The sequence below is a fragment of the Pholcus phalangioides genome, unplaced genomic scaffold (assembly GCF_987345545.1).
Source record: "Pholcus phalangioides strain wild (caught in Gottingen) unplaced genomic scaffold, Ppha-v1.0 ptg000022l_1, whole genome shotgun sequence".
Taxonomy (NCBI): Eukaryota; Metazoa; Arthropoda; class Arachnida; order Araneae; family Pholcidae; genus Pholcus; species Pholcus phalangioides.
In genome coordinates, this window is record NW_028301615.1 from 21,346,418 (window position 1) to 21,361,131 (window position 14,714).

The following is a 14,714-nucleotide window of genomic DNA, read 5'->3' on the forward strand; positions in this document are numbered from 1 at the left end:
GGGCAAATTATATAATATACTCCATTGACTTTCAGCCGGTGGAGATACGAGTTCATTTATAAGCTTCGACTACTCTATAGGGTATATTTGGCAAATACATTGAATTTATCTGGAAAATTCGAATGGGAACGAGAAGTTGAAGAGTATGCTTGTAACAACTTTTGTATGTTGTGTTGTTGAAATGAAAGTATACCAGGGTGGTTACCAAACTGTATTATAGAGGCAATATAAACGTCAGTGTACCTTTAAAAAGAGGGCCTTTTCATTGGGTAAATATAGTAATTATACTAAAACACTCAACAAACTTCAGCTGATCCTAATTCAGAACAAATGAAACAACAGCAGATCAAAATACCTCCTCCTTATGCACTAAAATTATAATTCTTTTGACCAAGCAGTGTAGCTTTGAATAGTAAAATCCTTGATGAACAACACCAATTGAGACCCAATAACCCATGTAAAACTATTCAACGATTAAGTAAGTGAAAATAAATTCTAAAATTATAATCCAAAATCACACATGTTCGAAGATCATGCATATCAATCACATCTCATCATAGTGAACATATAGTAAACGTTGTATGATTGTAATGTATACGTATTTAAATATATAGGTTTAACATGCAAATAGTATCTATCTCAGATATATTTTTCTTTTGTTCAACATATTACGCAGCCTTATTCATTCAAATAAACTATATAGTTTTCTCCTACAGCTACGTCAATTCATAGCTCACTACAAAAAAAAAGCAATATTTTAAAGAATAAGAAATTCATAATAATATTTATACCAAGCGCAATAAAATTTATTATGGTCTTAGTAGAGGGGAAAAAAACTAAGGCGTGTGTATATTAAGTACAGGGTGTCTCATAAATTCGTAAATAGAATTAAGAAAAATTGAAAGAATCGTTATATTTGAATGCGTTTGAGAAAAAAAATTGTTATTTATTAACAATAACAGTTATTAAATTATTCTCACGAAGAGGGATTTATTTTATTTATTTATTTTTTGGTGCTGGGCTAAAAAATTAAGTTTAAATTTTTGTCGATAGAGACCGCTGTATGAAAGCAAGTTACTGAATTCTGGACCTGCGTGACGGTCTCTCCAATTTCTTCTGTGTTTAAAACGTTCGTGAAACTTCATCCCGCTATTCATGACTGAGGTAAAACAATTCCACCAATAGCGCTTTATCCATCAATGTCAACATCACAATGAAAACCATATGTAAGCTCCAATAACGGGAAAATTCAGAGCTGTCAATCGTACACCTCTAACTTTATAGGACTCTGATTAGCATATTTCCATCGACAAAATTTAGAACTAAAATTTTTCCTGTACCGAAAAAAAAAACCCTCGTGAGAATAATTTTTCACGAGCCGCATTCGAATCTACCTATTTCTTCAATTTTTAAGAATTTTTAAACTATTTACGAATCTATGGAGACACCATGTATTTCCATAAAGCAAGTTTAGAGGGAAAACCCCCAAGATTCCCGGAAAAGAAGAGTCATACTTCCAATTTTTCACTGGGAAAATTCATTATGTGTGTATGTTGAGCGAGTGAGTAGATATGAGTGACTAAGTGTTGAGCAAGAAACCTTACGGGTACAGGATGAGTCACTCTTGACATTTCGCTCTAGAGCGGAATGAACGTCACCCATTGAAAGGCGTGGTACCTCACTTTCTCTCTCTCTCTCTCTTTTTCCCATTCAAAAATGAGAGAAAAGAGCCCCACCGCGGACGTGAACAAAAGGACCAGAACGGGGAGAAAAACAGATCGGGGGCCCCCTTTTTCGTTATAGGTACCGTTTCACCCCTGGTTCGTGAAGATTTGTTTAGCCGTATGTTGTTGCCACATATACATCTAATGTGTAACAATCGGAGCAGGTAACAACTTTCACAACACGCGGCGTTTTCAGTCGGAAATGTTTTGAATAGGAAAAATATAGAGAGAGAGAAAAAATTATTTAAATTGCTCAAATTTTTTTCGAAATTTCATGTTATGGCCCATTCTTTAGCGCAATGTATTTTGGGGAATGGCAAATATTAAACATATGGAAAATTAGTAGTTTATTTTTTATGCATTGGAATATCATGCGCATTCTCGAGTTTCACATGAATATTTGCGAATTTTTTTGTTCAGTTTAATTCATGGCACGTAAAATGTGTATATGCGTACTTTGTAGGTACATCACGGCATAAAAACCCCTAAATATGAGTTATTCTGAAGTATGACCACTGCCTAAAGTAGCAAGACTGAACCACACATAACCGAAGTGGACTCAGATAATAATATATAGAAATACGTATAAGTGTAGTTTGATCATCTTCATACCCTCGAATAAGCTTAAGCTTCATATAGAATTCCCAACCAGGCCTCATACTCATTTCTTAACATAAATCAAAGCAAATATTCAATTTATAAAATGCAAATTACGCGAATTTAAATTTGTACGTCATTCCGAAACGATTCAAAACACGAAAGATAACGATATAAAACATTTTAACAAATAAATTGAATGAGTTATTTTTAGGATAACTCGGAAAAGATTGAAAAAATATTTTCCCCAATAATATCCACTTTACATTAACATTTAAAATCTGTATATTATTACCACATTTTTTCCCTATTCTCGACTTTTTTAGAAACATAAATTTGGGGACTTTAACAAATATTTATTTGTAGAATAGTGTGAAAAAATGCTAAGTAATGAAAAATAAATTTTAATCTCAAAAAAAAAAATATTCTTAAAATTTTTTTTATGGTTTTATGGATTTTTCTACACTAATCAATCCTAATACTAATTTCTTGACACAAATCAAAGCAATACATCCTATTTAAAATATGAAAATTATTCGAGCTTGAATTCATATATTTTTCAAAAACGATACAAAGCATGAAAAAAAACGATAAAACATTGAAAGAAATGAAATAAATGGCTCCTTTTAAAAAAAAAATTAATTTCAAAAAGATTAAAAATATACATTTTTGACGAGTTTTTTCCCCGAAAACTCTCAAATTATAGTAAGTTCATTGGTTTATTAAATTTTAAATGTATTATTACTCCATTTCTTGGCTCATGTTCAGTGATGCTTTTGAAAACATAATTTTGGAAGCTTTCGGCACTTCCATAGAAACTACATGAAGTTTTATTTAAGGAAATATTTAATAATAAGTCAAGCTATATATATACATATATATATGATAAGAGAAAAAGTTTATTTATTACAGTTTCAAAAAATGGGCAATCAATAAAAATTATTGCAGTATATTCATATTTAAACCATCAAATATTGCATTTCAACTGTTCAGAATAGGTTCTGAGAATTTCGCAAGCATTTTCTAACAAATATTTGTTTGTATAACAATGTCGGAAAAAATAATTGCATCAAAAATTAATTCGATACGTGTACGAAAAATGTACTGGCTTTAAAAAAAATTTTTATGGTTTTTTGGGTTATTTTACTCAATGAATAAGAACTTATAATTATAGGCCTACTGAGGAGCTGCAGTGATGGATTGATTTCGAACAGGCTCTCAAATTAACTCATATTTAAGAACGAATTCAAATCATCATTGCTCAAATTTATCACACCACGGTCATTTTGTGGACGAGACCGTCGATTATGTAGTTATCTGAAGTTAAGATATTCATCGGATTTCAAACAGAAAAGAATCGTATGCTAACAACTCGGATGTCAAGAAGAATTGAAAGTGAATGAAAGTTAAATGCCTTAATACAACAAAAGAGTGCGAAACAGTGAAATAAATGAACAATCATACTGAATTATCCATCATTATTAATTCAGAAACTGAAAAACCCTTACAAATCCATACGAACACAAAGAAAATAATAAACTGCTGCAGAATTCAACATTTTAATCGAAATACATCCGATGTGAACTTGCTAGTTAATGAATTACCTTTATTTCGCATTATTCATGGTGCATTGAACAATGAATTGAGAAAGAAAAATCATTAAAACAGAATATGAGAAACAAGAGAAGAAATTCTAACAAAAAAAATGTGAGCAATTAGATTTATAGTTTTGTAATTTTAACAAGCATTTTTTTGACAAACATTCGTAAGTAGAACCGCATCTCTCCGGGATTCGACTACACGTCTATAAATTTGTATTATATTGTTTAATGCTGTTACTTATAATTATATCAGTTTTATTAGGCTCTGCAAATCTCTCTTTCATGTACGGAAATAAATTGAATTGAATTGAAGAAAATAATGATTATGTGAAAAATAACTCGAAAGAAATGTGCTTGTATCAAAAACAAAATTTATGATATCTGTTTCTTTTTCATTACATTAACAGAAAAATGATAATGATGGGCCTAAGGGACTGCAGTTTTAGATTGAGTTTGAACACGCTCTTATGTCAACGCATGTTTCAGTAGAAATTCACATCATCAATGCTCTTTTTTTGTCGCATTATGGTCATTTCGTGAAAAAAAACAGTGCTGTCAAATCTGCAGTTCAGAGATTCATTAGAATGATTTTAAACAGAAAAGATTATAAAACAGCACAAAACAGCATAAAGCTGCAAAATAAATAAAACCATCCAACTCAATTATCGCATCTCATTTTTAATTCAAAAGCTCATAAGTTAAAAATCCATGCGAACATAAAAAGAGAAAATAAAAAAACTCACATAATTTCACATTTTAATCGAAAAACACCTGCTGTGAACTTACTAATAAATGAATTATCGTTATTCACGTTCACATAAAAAAATAAATTGAGAAAGAAAAATATTCAAATACTGATATGGAACAAGATAGAACAAATTAAAACAAAAAGAATAGATAAATGGAAGTACTTAGAATTATACATTATCTGGCGAATTTAATAATCATTTTTTTGACAAATATCCGTAAGTAGAACAGTACAAGAGAAAGTACGTCAACAAAAAAAACAAAATTTATGGTGTTTAGGATTTTTATATTACATTAACAAAAAAAATTATATTGATGGGCCTACACACACGGGCCTACAGTTCTAGATTGATTTCGAAGTGGCTCTTAAATCAACGTATGTTTCTGTAAAAATCAAATTATCAATGCTCATTTTAGTCAAATTATGGTCATTTTATGAACAAGACTCAATTTTAATAAATCTCTTCAGAGATTCACCAGATTTTCACAGTAAAGATAATAAAACAGTGCAAACTGCCTTAATCACAAAACAGCACAAAACTACAAAATAAATTAACAATCCTATGAAATTTCCGCATGAATATAAATTCGAAAGGTGAAAATTCACAAATCCAATTTAAAAAACATAAAACTTCGACAGAATTCCCACATTTTAATCGAGAAACACCCGATTTGAAATTAGCTAACGAATTATCTTTACTTTGGTACATTAAAAAAAATAATTTAGAAAGGAAAAACTATATTCAAACATGGGTATCAAACAAGAGAAAAACTAATAAAAAAATAGAAAAATGAGGGTTTAGAATTATTTATTTAGCCTTGCGAATTTAATAATCAATTTTTGACAACTATCCGAAAGCATATGAAAATAATGAGTATGTGAAAAATTACTTGAAAAAAATTTTCTTACGTTTTTTAAAAACGTAATTTATGGTGTCTTTTTTAATTTCATTAACAAAGTTTTTTTTCGATTAAAGTTTTAGTTTTATTTCGATTAGGCTCTCAATTCAATGTTTGTTTTAGCAATAATTCAAATATCAATACTCATTTTTTGTCACATTATGGTCATTTTATGAACAAGATTGCCAATTTTGCCAATTCTACAGCGTAGCGATTCATCAGAAGGATTTTGAATAGAAATATCATAAAAACAGTACAAAACTGCCTCAATCATAAGATAGTATAAAGACGCAAAATAAATAAAACAATCCTACTGTGAACTATCTTATCATTATTAGTTCTCAGAAACTAAAAACTTACACAAATCCATACGAATACACACACAAAAACTAAAATTGCGACAGCAGAGAATTCAATATTTTAATCAAACAACACCCCTTCCCTAATATGAAGTTGCTAATTAATAAATTATCATTATTTTGCATTATCTAAGGTATATTAAAAAATGAATTGAAAAGAAAAACTGTTTAAAAATGAATATATGAAAAGCAAGAGAACAAATTATAACCAAAAGAATAGAAAAATGGGAATATTTAGAATTATTCATGAATTTAACAAGCATTTGTTGACAAATATTCGTAAGTAGAACAGATAAGTAAATAGTGAGAGAGAGAGAGAGAGAGAGAGATTATGTGTAAAATATCTCTAAATATAATGTGTTTTAAAAACAAAATTTATTGTGTCTAAGGTATATTTTTTACTATATTAACAAAAAATGGTAATGATGGGCCTAACGGGACTGCAGTTTCAGATTAATTTTGAATAGTCTCTCAAATGAACGTATGTTTCAGTAAAATTTCAAATTATCAACGCTCATCTTTGTCACATTATTGTAATTTCATGAACAAGACTCAATTTCGCCAAATCTGTAGTTCAGAGATTCATCAGAATTTCAACAGTAAAACTGTAAAAAAAAAAAAAAAAAAAAAAAAAGCCTCAATTCGCAAAACAAGCATGAAGCTGAGAAACAAATGAACAATCCTACTAATTATCGCATCATTATTTATTCGGGAACTGGAAAAAGCTTACAAATCCATGCGAACAAGGAAAAAAAATTAAATAGAAACCGTGACGTTTTAATCGAAAAACACCCGATGCGAACTTAACCAGTTTTAATGAATTATCTTTATTTTACATTATTCACGGTACATTAAAAAAATGAATTGTGAAAGAAGAATTATTCAAACATGGATATATACGAGGAAACAAGAGAACAAATCATAACAGAAAAGAATAGAAAAATGGGAGACACGAGGGGCGTCTTTCATGACTGTAACAACCAAAAATGAACGGCCATTTACAATTCGAGGAGAAGAATATTAAGCAAAAATTTTTAAAAAAAAACTACCCGACGGTAATTGTTAATTCCACTAATTACTTTCCCCCTCAGTCTTCTACAATTTCCGCATTTTTTTTCCTCCAAAAAAATTAATTCTTCAAAAAACCGAAGAAATTTCTTTCAAAATACTAACTTTACATATATATATATATTTTTTTTTATAAAAATGTAGTTTTTAATGATTTTTTTTAATGAAATTTTAACAAATTTTTTTTTTTGCCCTTTTTTGATTTATTTAACATCCAAATTCTTATCTTGTTATAACATAATCGAATGATGGTGAAAAAGAAATAAAATAGTTTTCTTTTTTTTTCATAATTGTAGGCAAAGGGAATAAATTAATTTCAATACAAAAAAAAAAAGTGTTATAATATTTTTGGAATTTATTTTAATTTATATTTGTTTTTAGAATGATTGCGAAGTTTTTTTTTCTTCGATAATTTTTTTCTGTTTTCAATCGAATTGAAAATTATTTTTTGACGGCTTGTCCATTGATTTTCCAATTTATAGTATTTTCGAATTCATTAATTTTATGTATACACTGTATAAGCTATCATACATTGTTTGTGACCTAAACAAATATATAAACTATATATTTGATATATAAATTATATAAACCATAGTTTATATAAATATATATTTTGATAAATGTGATAAATCAGCGGTTATCTATAATTGCCGTTTGTTATGCATAATCATCACTCGTTTCAATAAGTTTGACTGATTTTCCTACATTTATCACTTTTACCGATGATTATGCATAATTCCCGTATGAAGTTGGTATATATATGATAAATGTGGGATAAATGTGGAAATATCACTCAAATTCAACCACTTATCCCCCTTAAGTGATGGACGCACTACACAAATTTCAGCATAACAATTAAATTAAATTAAAATAAGTGCTATAGGGATATAGCTAGTAAATTATTATAAGACTTGTAATGTTAGCTTTTTCACATTTATCAAGATTTCTAAACATAATCAACATCATCGCTCGGATTCATCCTATAGGTTGAAGTTTGAGCAAAATGCCCGGTAAATTTAATTCAAGTAATTAATTGATGGATCGCGCGTATTTACCAATACGAGCTGAGGATAACCGACGGTAAATGTGATAAATCTTCAAAATTTATCAAATTTAACAAAATGGTCCGTGATTATGCATAGTCACAAGAATCATCTCATTTACCGTACTATGTATAATATTGAGTTGTATGATTGATACATTCATATAATTTCGTCAATGGAAAATTATCCACACTATTTGACTTCCACTGAAATTATAGCTTGAGTAAAAAATGTATTGCATAATTTTAACGTTTTGCATTGATATTATTAATTATATTATATATTTAGGCGAATATTAATCTTATATGAGTTTGTATAGGGTATATGTATTTAAATATTTTACACATATAATTACATTTATAAATTATTATTTCATGTCTATTTTTTGTGCTCTCTATATATATTTAATACTGATAGTGATGGTATAGAAATATTATTAAATAACAGTACTGAAAAATATTAATTCGAATTATATAATTATTATTTTTGAGTTTTCGAAGTAATGAATATGAATTAAATGGCTATTTTAAGATAATTATTCTGTGAAATGCTTCCAATTTGTGAAACACTTCATTTATTCCAAAGATAATTAGGCACTTATATTGCCTAACAACAACTGTTAATGAAACTATTACTTAAAGAAAATTTCATTCCTCCGATTATATTCAATCAAAACTTTTCTTCAACGTGCTTTGCGTGAACAATTATTAAATTTCTTTCCTTGATCATAAAAAAATTTAATGTAGTTACTTTATATAGGAAAATTCCTAATTATTTTTTAAATATTCATATCAATTTTGAATAATGTTTCTATTTTTAATTTTTTGTGATAATATCTTTAATTAATCTTATAATAAGGTTTTTTTGCCTATGAAAAATGTTTTTTAATAAAACCATTGAAAAATAGAGCAGGCAGTGACTTATTTATCCTGCATATGAATATCAAAATTTCTAATTTATTTTTATTTGAAAAACTCATCTACAAGCTGTTAGATGTCAAAATAATTTTTATGCATCGGAGCAAAAATAAATTTATAATGAAGCCTAAAATTTAAAAATTTGAATTTTTTTTTCTCGTGAAATAGAATTTCTATAGTTTTTTAATAAGAATTATATAACAACACTCTTAATAAGAATTATATAACAACACTCTTAATAAGAATTATATAACAACACTCTTAATAAGAATTATATAACAACACTCTTAATAAGAATTATATAACAACACTCTTAATAAGAATTATATAACAACACTCTTAATAAGAATTATATAACAACACTCTTAATAAGAATTATATAACAACACTCTTAATAAGAATTATATAACAACACTCTTAATAAGAATTATATAACAACACTCTTAATAATAATTATATAACAACACTCTTAATAAGAATTATATAACAACACTCTTAATAAGATTTTCATAATTTTCTTAATGGGATTTTGCAATTTTCTTAGTAAAATATTTTTATAATTTTCTTGATAGATATTCCATGACTTTCTAAAATAGAATTCCTATAATTTTCTTAGTTTAATTTTGAGTAAAATGTTAAAGTGACAGAATAACTCTGAAAATAAAGAAGTTACCATAATTAAAACATTAAAATCATCGTCAATATCGACGTTACAAGATAGTTAGCCCAAACTTGCTCAAGTCTAGAGACATCTCAATTAAGAATGATAGACGTTACATGATTAGAAAATAAGATTTATAAAAACCAATGTGAAGATGTATTTTAAGAATTTTATTCTTCCATTGTACTGTAGTGTTTAGAGGTGGAAATTGTATTTGCTGATCAGTTGATCTTAACATGGATTATGAACTTACATTACTCAACATAAATGGCTGATATTTATTTGAATATATTTCTTATTCATTTACCAAGGAAATAAATATTCTCCTATATACATTTCTTCTCATTAATACATTATTTATAATTAAATGTGAATAAATAATTCTTTATATTTTCTGCAGAAAAGGTTACATGAGTTTTGTGTGAGAGAAATATTTCAAAGCCAAAAATTCTAGTGTGATAATATAGAAAGAAATATTAGAAACGAAATTTTTAAAAAATGAAAAAAAGAAAATTGAAAAATTTTGTAAGACCATATTCTAGCTATTTTTTAGGATTTTTAGTTTCTATTAGTATTTATAGAAGAACGCTCTTTTTGTGCCTTATTAGTGGATCAAATTTAATTTGTGTTTGTTAGATTGAATACTACTATACCCCATGCAACCCAAGTCATAAAATTTCATTAACTCTCAGGATCGGGGCATTTGGTCTTCATACATTTTTTATAATGGGGAGATAAAAATAAATATGCATATGATAATAAAAGAACATACTGTACTAGTTTACGGCAACCAGCACTCATTAGGAAAACTGATTTAATTTCCACAATGGTATGATTGAATATAATTCTAATTAAACCAACAATTCCTGTTCACTAAAGTATTGACTCTTTTTCGTTTTTTTTTTAAAATACGCCAACATTGTGTTTTATATCTCTTTCCAAACGATAAAAGCATCATAGATTGTAATATATATTAAAATATTACCGATAAACAGCAAAATTGATGCAAAAATATCATTTCAATCACGTGAAAGCCCAAAATAGGGGCAATTTGAAAATAAAACCAATTTTTTTTTTTTAAATTGTAAAAACAAAATACGAAGAGTAAAAGGAAAGATTACCTATAAAAACTTATTTTTCGTTCCATAAAATATTTAAATGCCGAAAAATTCTGAAAACCTTGCTGTGGGATCAAGTTTGCCCTATCTTGGGATTTTGAAGTTTAGATATTTATCAAAAATGTATTTGCCTTAAAATATAATCGTCTTTTCTCAACACAGATTTAAAGATGATATTTTCATATTTAAATGTGAATAAAAATATTTCAAATACGTAACAAAGATCCGAACAAAAGCAGAAATCCGTACAAGTATCGTATGTACGGAGAATATTACAAATCCCGAATTCCAATGTGAACAATCGCATTCATAGAGGAGAGGAAAAAGAACGAAATATAGGAAAAAATCGAAATCTATAATTTTTTTAATATCTGATTTAAATATTTTTTTTTTATCAATACAATTAACTTTATCAGAATTTGAAAAAAAAGAAATCCCATATATTTCCCTAGTCATCAACGAACTACATGTGAAATCCCTACATTTACTTAAAAGAGGTTTTCTCGCACATTGAGTAACTCAGCCGTGAAACAAACTTACATGGAAATCCGAGTAACGTTCCGTATTTGTAGATCTGTGAATAAGTTCGAAAATTCTCATTAATATTCAATTTTTTATTCAGATGATTAAAATTCAAATTTTAATTAATTTGTGATAACGTTGGATTCGTTTTTGTAACTTATTTTATTTTGCGAATTATTAATTCTGATGAATATGTAAAATGTTCCAATGTAAATGAATATGTAAAATGAATATGTAAAATGTTCCAATTATTACTTTTTTTTTAGTTTTTGGATATAACTGAAAATTTAAAATTTAATTTTGTCGATTATGATTATTTAAATTTTGATTAATGTTGCAAGTGAGTTTGTTTGTTGATGTTATCGGTATGTTGGAAACAATGCTGAAGTAGGTGAAAGCATATCGATCACAATCTAGCCCATACCCCCCTCCCCCTCCCCTCCAACTCTCCGTTCGGCTTACTTCATCCCTAGAACGCATGCTTTTACAGCTGGTACAGTTCGATATCTTGTGGGAACACGTGGCTGATATCAGTCGGCCACGGTCAGGGCGGTCGCATGTGCATGTCGATGTTGCAGGTTTTCGACACGGTTAGAAGGGGGGATTACGCATGATATGCAAGAGAACATGAAAAAAAACGAGAAAAAAAATAGCAATTTTTGGCGATAATATTTTTTTTCCGGTTTGATTACTCACCTGCCAAACGTAGAGCGGACATCCTCTGAAATTCGGGTTCCTCCAGCCACTTGTACATCCTGCGGAATGTTTCCCTGCCGGATTTGAGTTTGCTCCACGGTTTGGGGTTTCTGAGTAGATCAGAGAGAGTACCCTGAGACCGACAGAGTACCCTCTGAGCGAATATAGCCTGCGGTATGCTGTATCTCTTGAGTTCTGCGCTTATCCTCTGAGCCAATTCCTTCGTGTTGATTTCGTCGACCTCGTCACTCGAACTACCACCGCCGGTGCTCTTGGGCGTCACCGAAGCCACGGGTGTCACTGCAGCGATGGCGTTTGTGGTCGATCCCACGATACCGATCACGCTTTTAGCAACCACCGTCGTCGTGGGCTGCTGCTGCACTTGCTGCTGGGTTTGTTGTTGTTGTGGTTGTTGAGCTGTGACTGCGGAGACAGCCACCGGTGTGGCCACGATTGCTGTGGCAGCGACTGATGCTGGTTGCACCCTCAAGTGGACCGGGATGGAGAGTGCCACGTTGAGAGTCTGGGTGGACGAAGCGGCCAGGCTGACCACCGGAACGGCGGTCAGGGACGTGGCCGTGAGAGTAGGGGGTGCCGGCTTCAGCTCGTGGCTGTTGCTCGGCGGTGGCGTAGCTGGGGCGGCTATCTGGGGAGCCGGAGGTGAAGTTCCTGGGGTAGCGTTAAGGCCATTTAGAGTTTGCATCATGGAGGTGGGCGTATGTAGGGCCGAGGTCGGGCTCTGCGGGGAGCCGAGCTCTCGCGATAACTCCCGCTGCTCGTACGACTCGAAACCAGTGGGCGAAAGGCTCTTCTCTGGTGATTGGAGCCCGTTTTGGGAATAGGGGGGAGATGGGATTCCACCGGACTGGGATCCCAGCCCGTTGGCCGAAAGCATCGACACGGCCGATGCGTGAGTGACACCCAGCGTCGGACTCATGTTCATGCTTCCGAGCTTGTCGTACTGGAAATTCATGCCCATGCCGAGGTTATTTTGCATGAGCGTGAAACTGCCGGCCACGTTGCCAGGATGTGCGTAATGTGAGAATTTGTCCGACATCGTCGATATCGGGGGTAAGGGCTGCAGCGGGGTCAGCGTCGCGTAACTGCTGGCCGTCGAAAAGCCCGGCGACAGCCTGCCGTTGAGCGAGGCATAGGCCGGCTCGGCCAGGGCCCTGAAGTCCGTCGCCTCGATCATGTTGGCCGGCACCTCCTCGGAGTCCGAGCGGGCCAGTAAATCCACTGGGGTATCCACGTTGTGGACCGTTGGCGGCGTCTGGTGTCCGGCAGAGGAAGCGTCGTTGTCCAACTCGTCGTCGTCGTCCGAGTCGGCCGTGCAAGAGGCGGCACCACCACCTCCTACTCCTCCTATGTTAGGGGTGTTGGGACCCGCGACGTTCACGACAACCGCTCCGGGTGAGTCCGCATCCACGACTGACGAGGAGGGGGCGCTGGTGCTGCTGCTGCTGGTGGTGGCACCGCCGCCGCCTCCCACCACGTCCTCCACCGACACCACCACAACCCTGGTGATCCGTTCGCTGCCCACGAGCTCGGCAATGTCCTCCATGATGATGATGCTGCTGATGGTGATTCGCTGGCAGCAGCTGTACGAGTCGGTACGGGGGGGGAGGGAAACACAGTGGGGGGTGGAGGGTTGGAAGGAAAGACTTCTCTCTCTCCCCCCTTCTCTCTCTCTCACCCCCTGGCACACGCACACCACACCACACAGGCACACACACTACACGCACCACACGCTATTTTGCTCGGCGTTCCTTCTTGTTTTGCTCTTTCTCGCTCTGGTTCGTCGTCGTCGTCAGCAGGCGATCAAAATCCATCGAACGGGTCGCGAGGCCCCTCTCGGCACCACGAGAGCCGAAAAAGGTGCCCTGGAAAACGGATCGAAGATTCTTCCTGTACTGATTTTTCAGGGGCAACGTTTTACTTTTTTTTTGCGGCGCTGGATTTTTATTTTTTTTTTTTTACCCGAATGCTATCACCGGAGAGACGAACCGACGTCGCACCAGTACCTGTCCGCCATGTTTACACTCGTTCTTGTGATGACGCACTGCGCAGGGAACGGCGCGCAGCCAGACAAGGGCGCCGAACGAGTTTGCGCGGTAGCTACATTATATTTCCTACCACCGCTCCCCCCTCGCCCACCCACCCACGCACAATCCACATCCACCCTTTACCCACGCTGTGCGGGCCCCCCCTCGCCCCGCTATCCTCCCCGCGACTCTTTTTGTTCCATTGCGACTCCCCTCTTCCCATCCGTGCCTTGGCTGCCGCCCCTTTTGTAAAGCTTAACGTAGTTGCAACCTTGCCTTTCTTTACCCCCCTCCAGCCATCTCTCTCTCTCTCTCTCAAACCATCTTTTGCCTTCCTCTTCCTATGCTTAAGAGACGTCGGGGGGCGGCAGTGGGGTTGGGGGGCCCCCGAGTTTTTCCTCCATTTATCCTCGAAACCTTCGCACTGCTTTTCATTTCGACTGTCTGTTTTCTAGATTTTTCTAGAAAACGTCCATTTGAATAAATCTCTCGAAAACAACTGCGCATGAGAACCGCCGCACGAACTAACATTTTCATGTGAATATATTTATCATGTGGCAACATGAACACACGTTCAACTGGAAATTTTTCTCTCGATGTTTCTAGAATCTAAAACAATGTTTCTGACATTTTTTTTTTTTTTTTTTTGGTGTTGAGGAAGGAATTCGTGGAATTCCTCAACACCTCACTCTTCTAATGAACTCTTGAAGTAATCT

General features: G+C 33.3%; 1 protein-coding gene across 2 annotated transcripts in view; it reads right to left on the minus strand.

Annotated features, from left to right (window-relative positions):
• LOC149069992 (uncharacterized) overlaps positions 1–14,019 on the minus strand; it is a 210,982-nt gene extending 196,963 nt beyond the window's left edge. The window contains exon 1 of one of the 2 annotated variants that reach the window (XM_089249854.1): positions 11,954–14,019. In XM_089249854.1, coding sequence (XP_089105980.1) covers positions 11,954–13,517 — 1,564 coding nt within the window. In that variant the 5' untranslated portion in view covers positions 13,518–14,019. The remainder of the gene's footprint in view (positions 1–11,953) is intronic. The other variant, XM_089249855.1, reaches the window with a different exon arrangement.
• Positions 14,020–14,714: the final 695 nt, after the last annotated feature.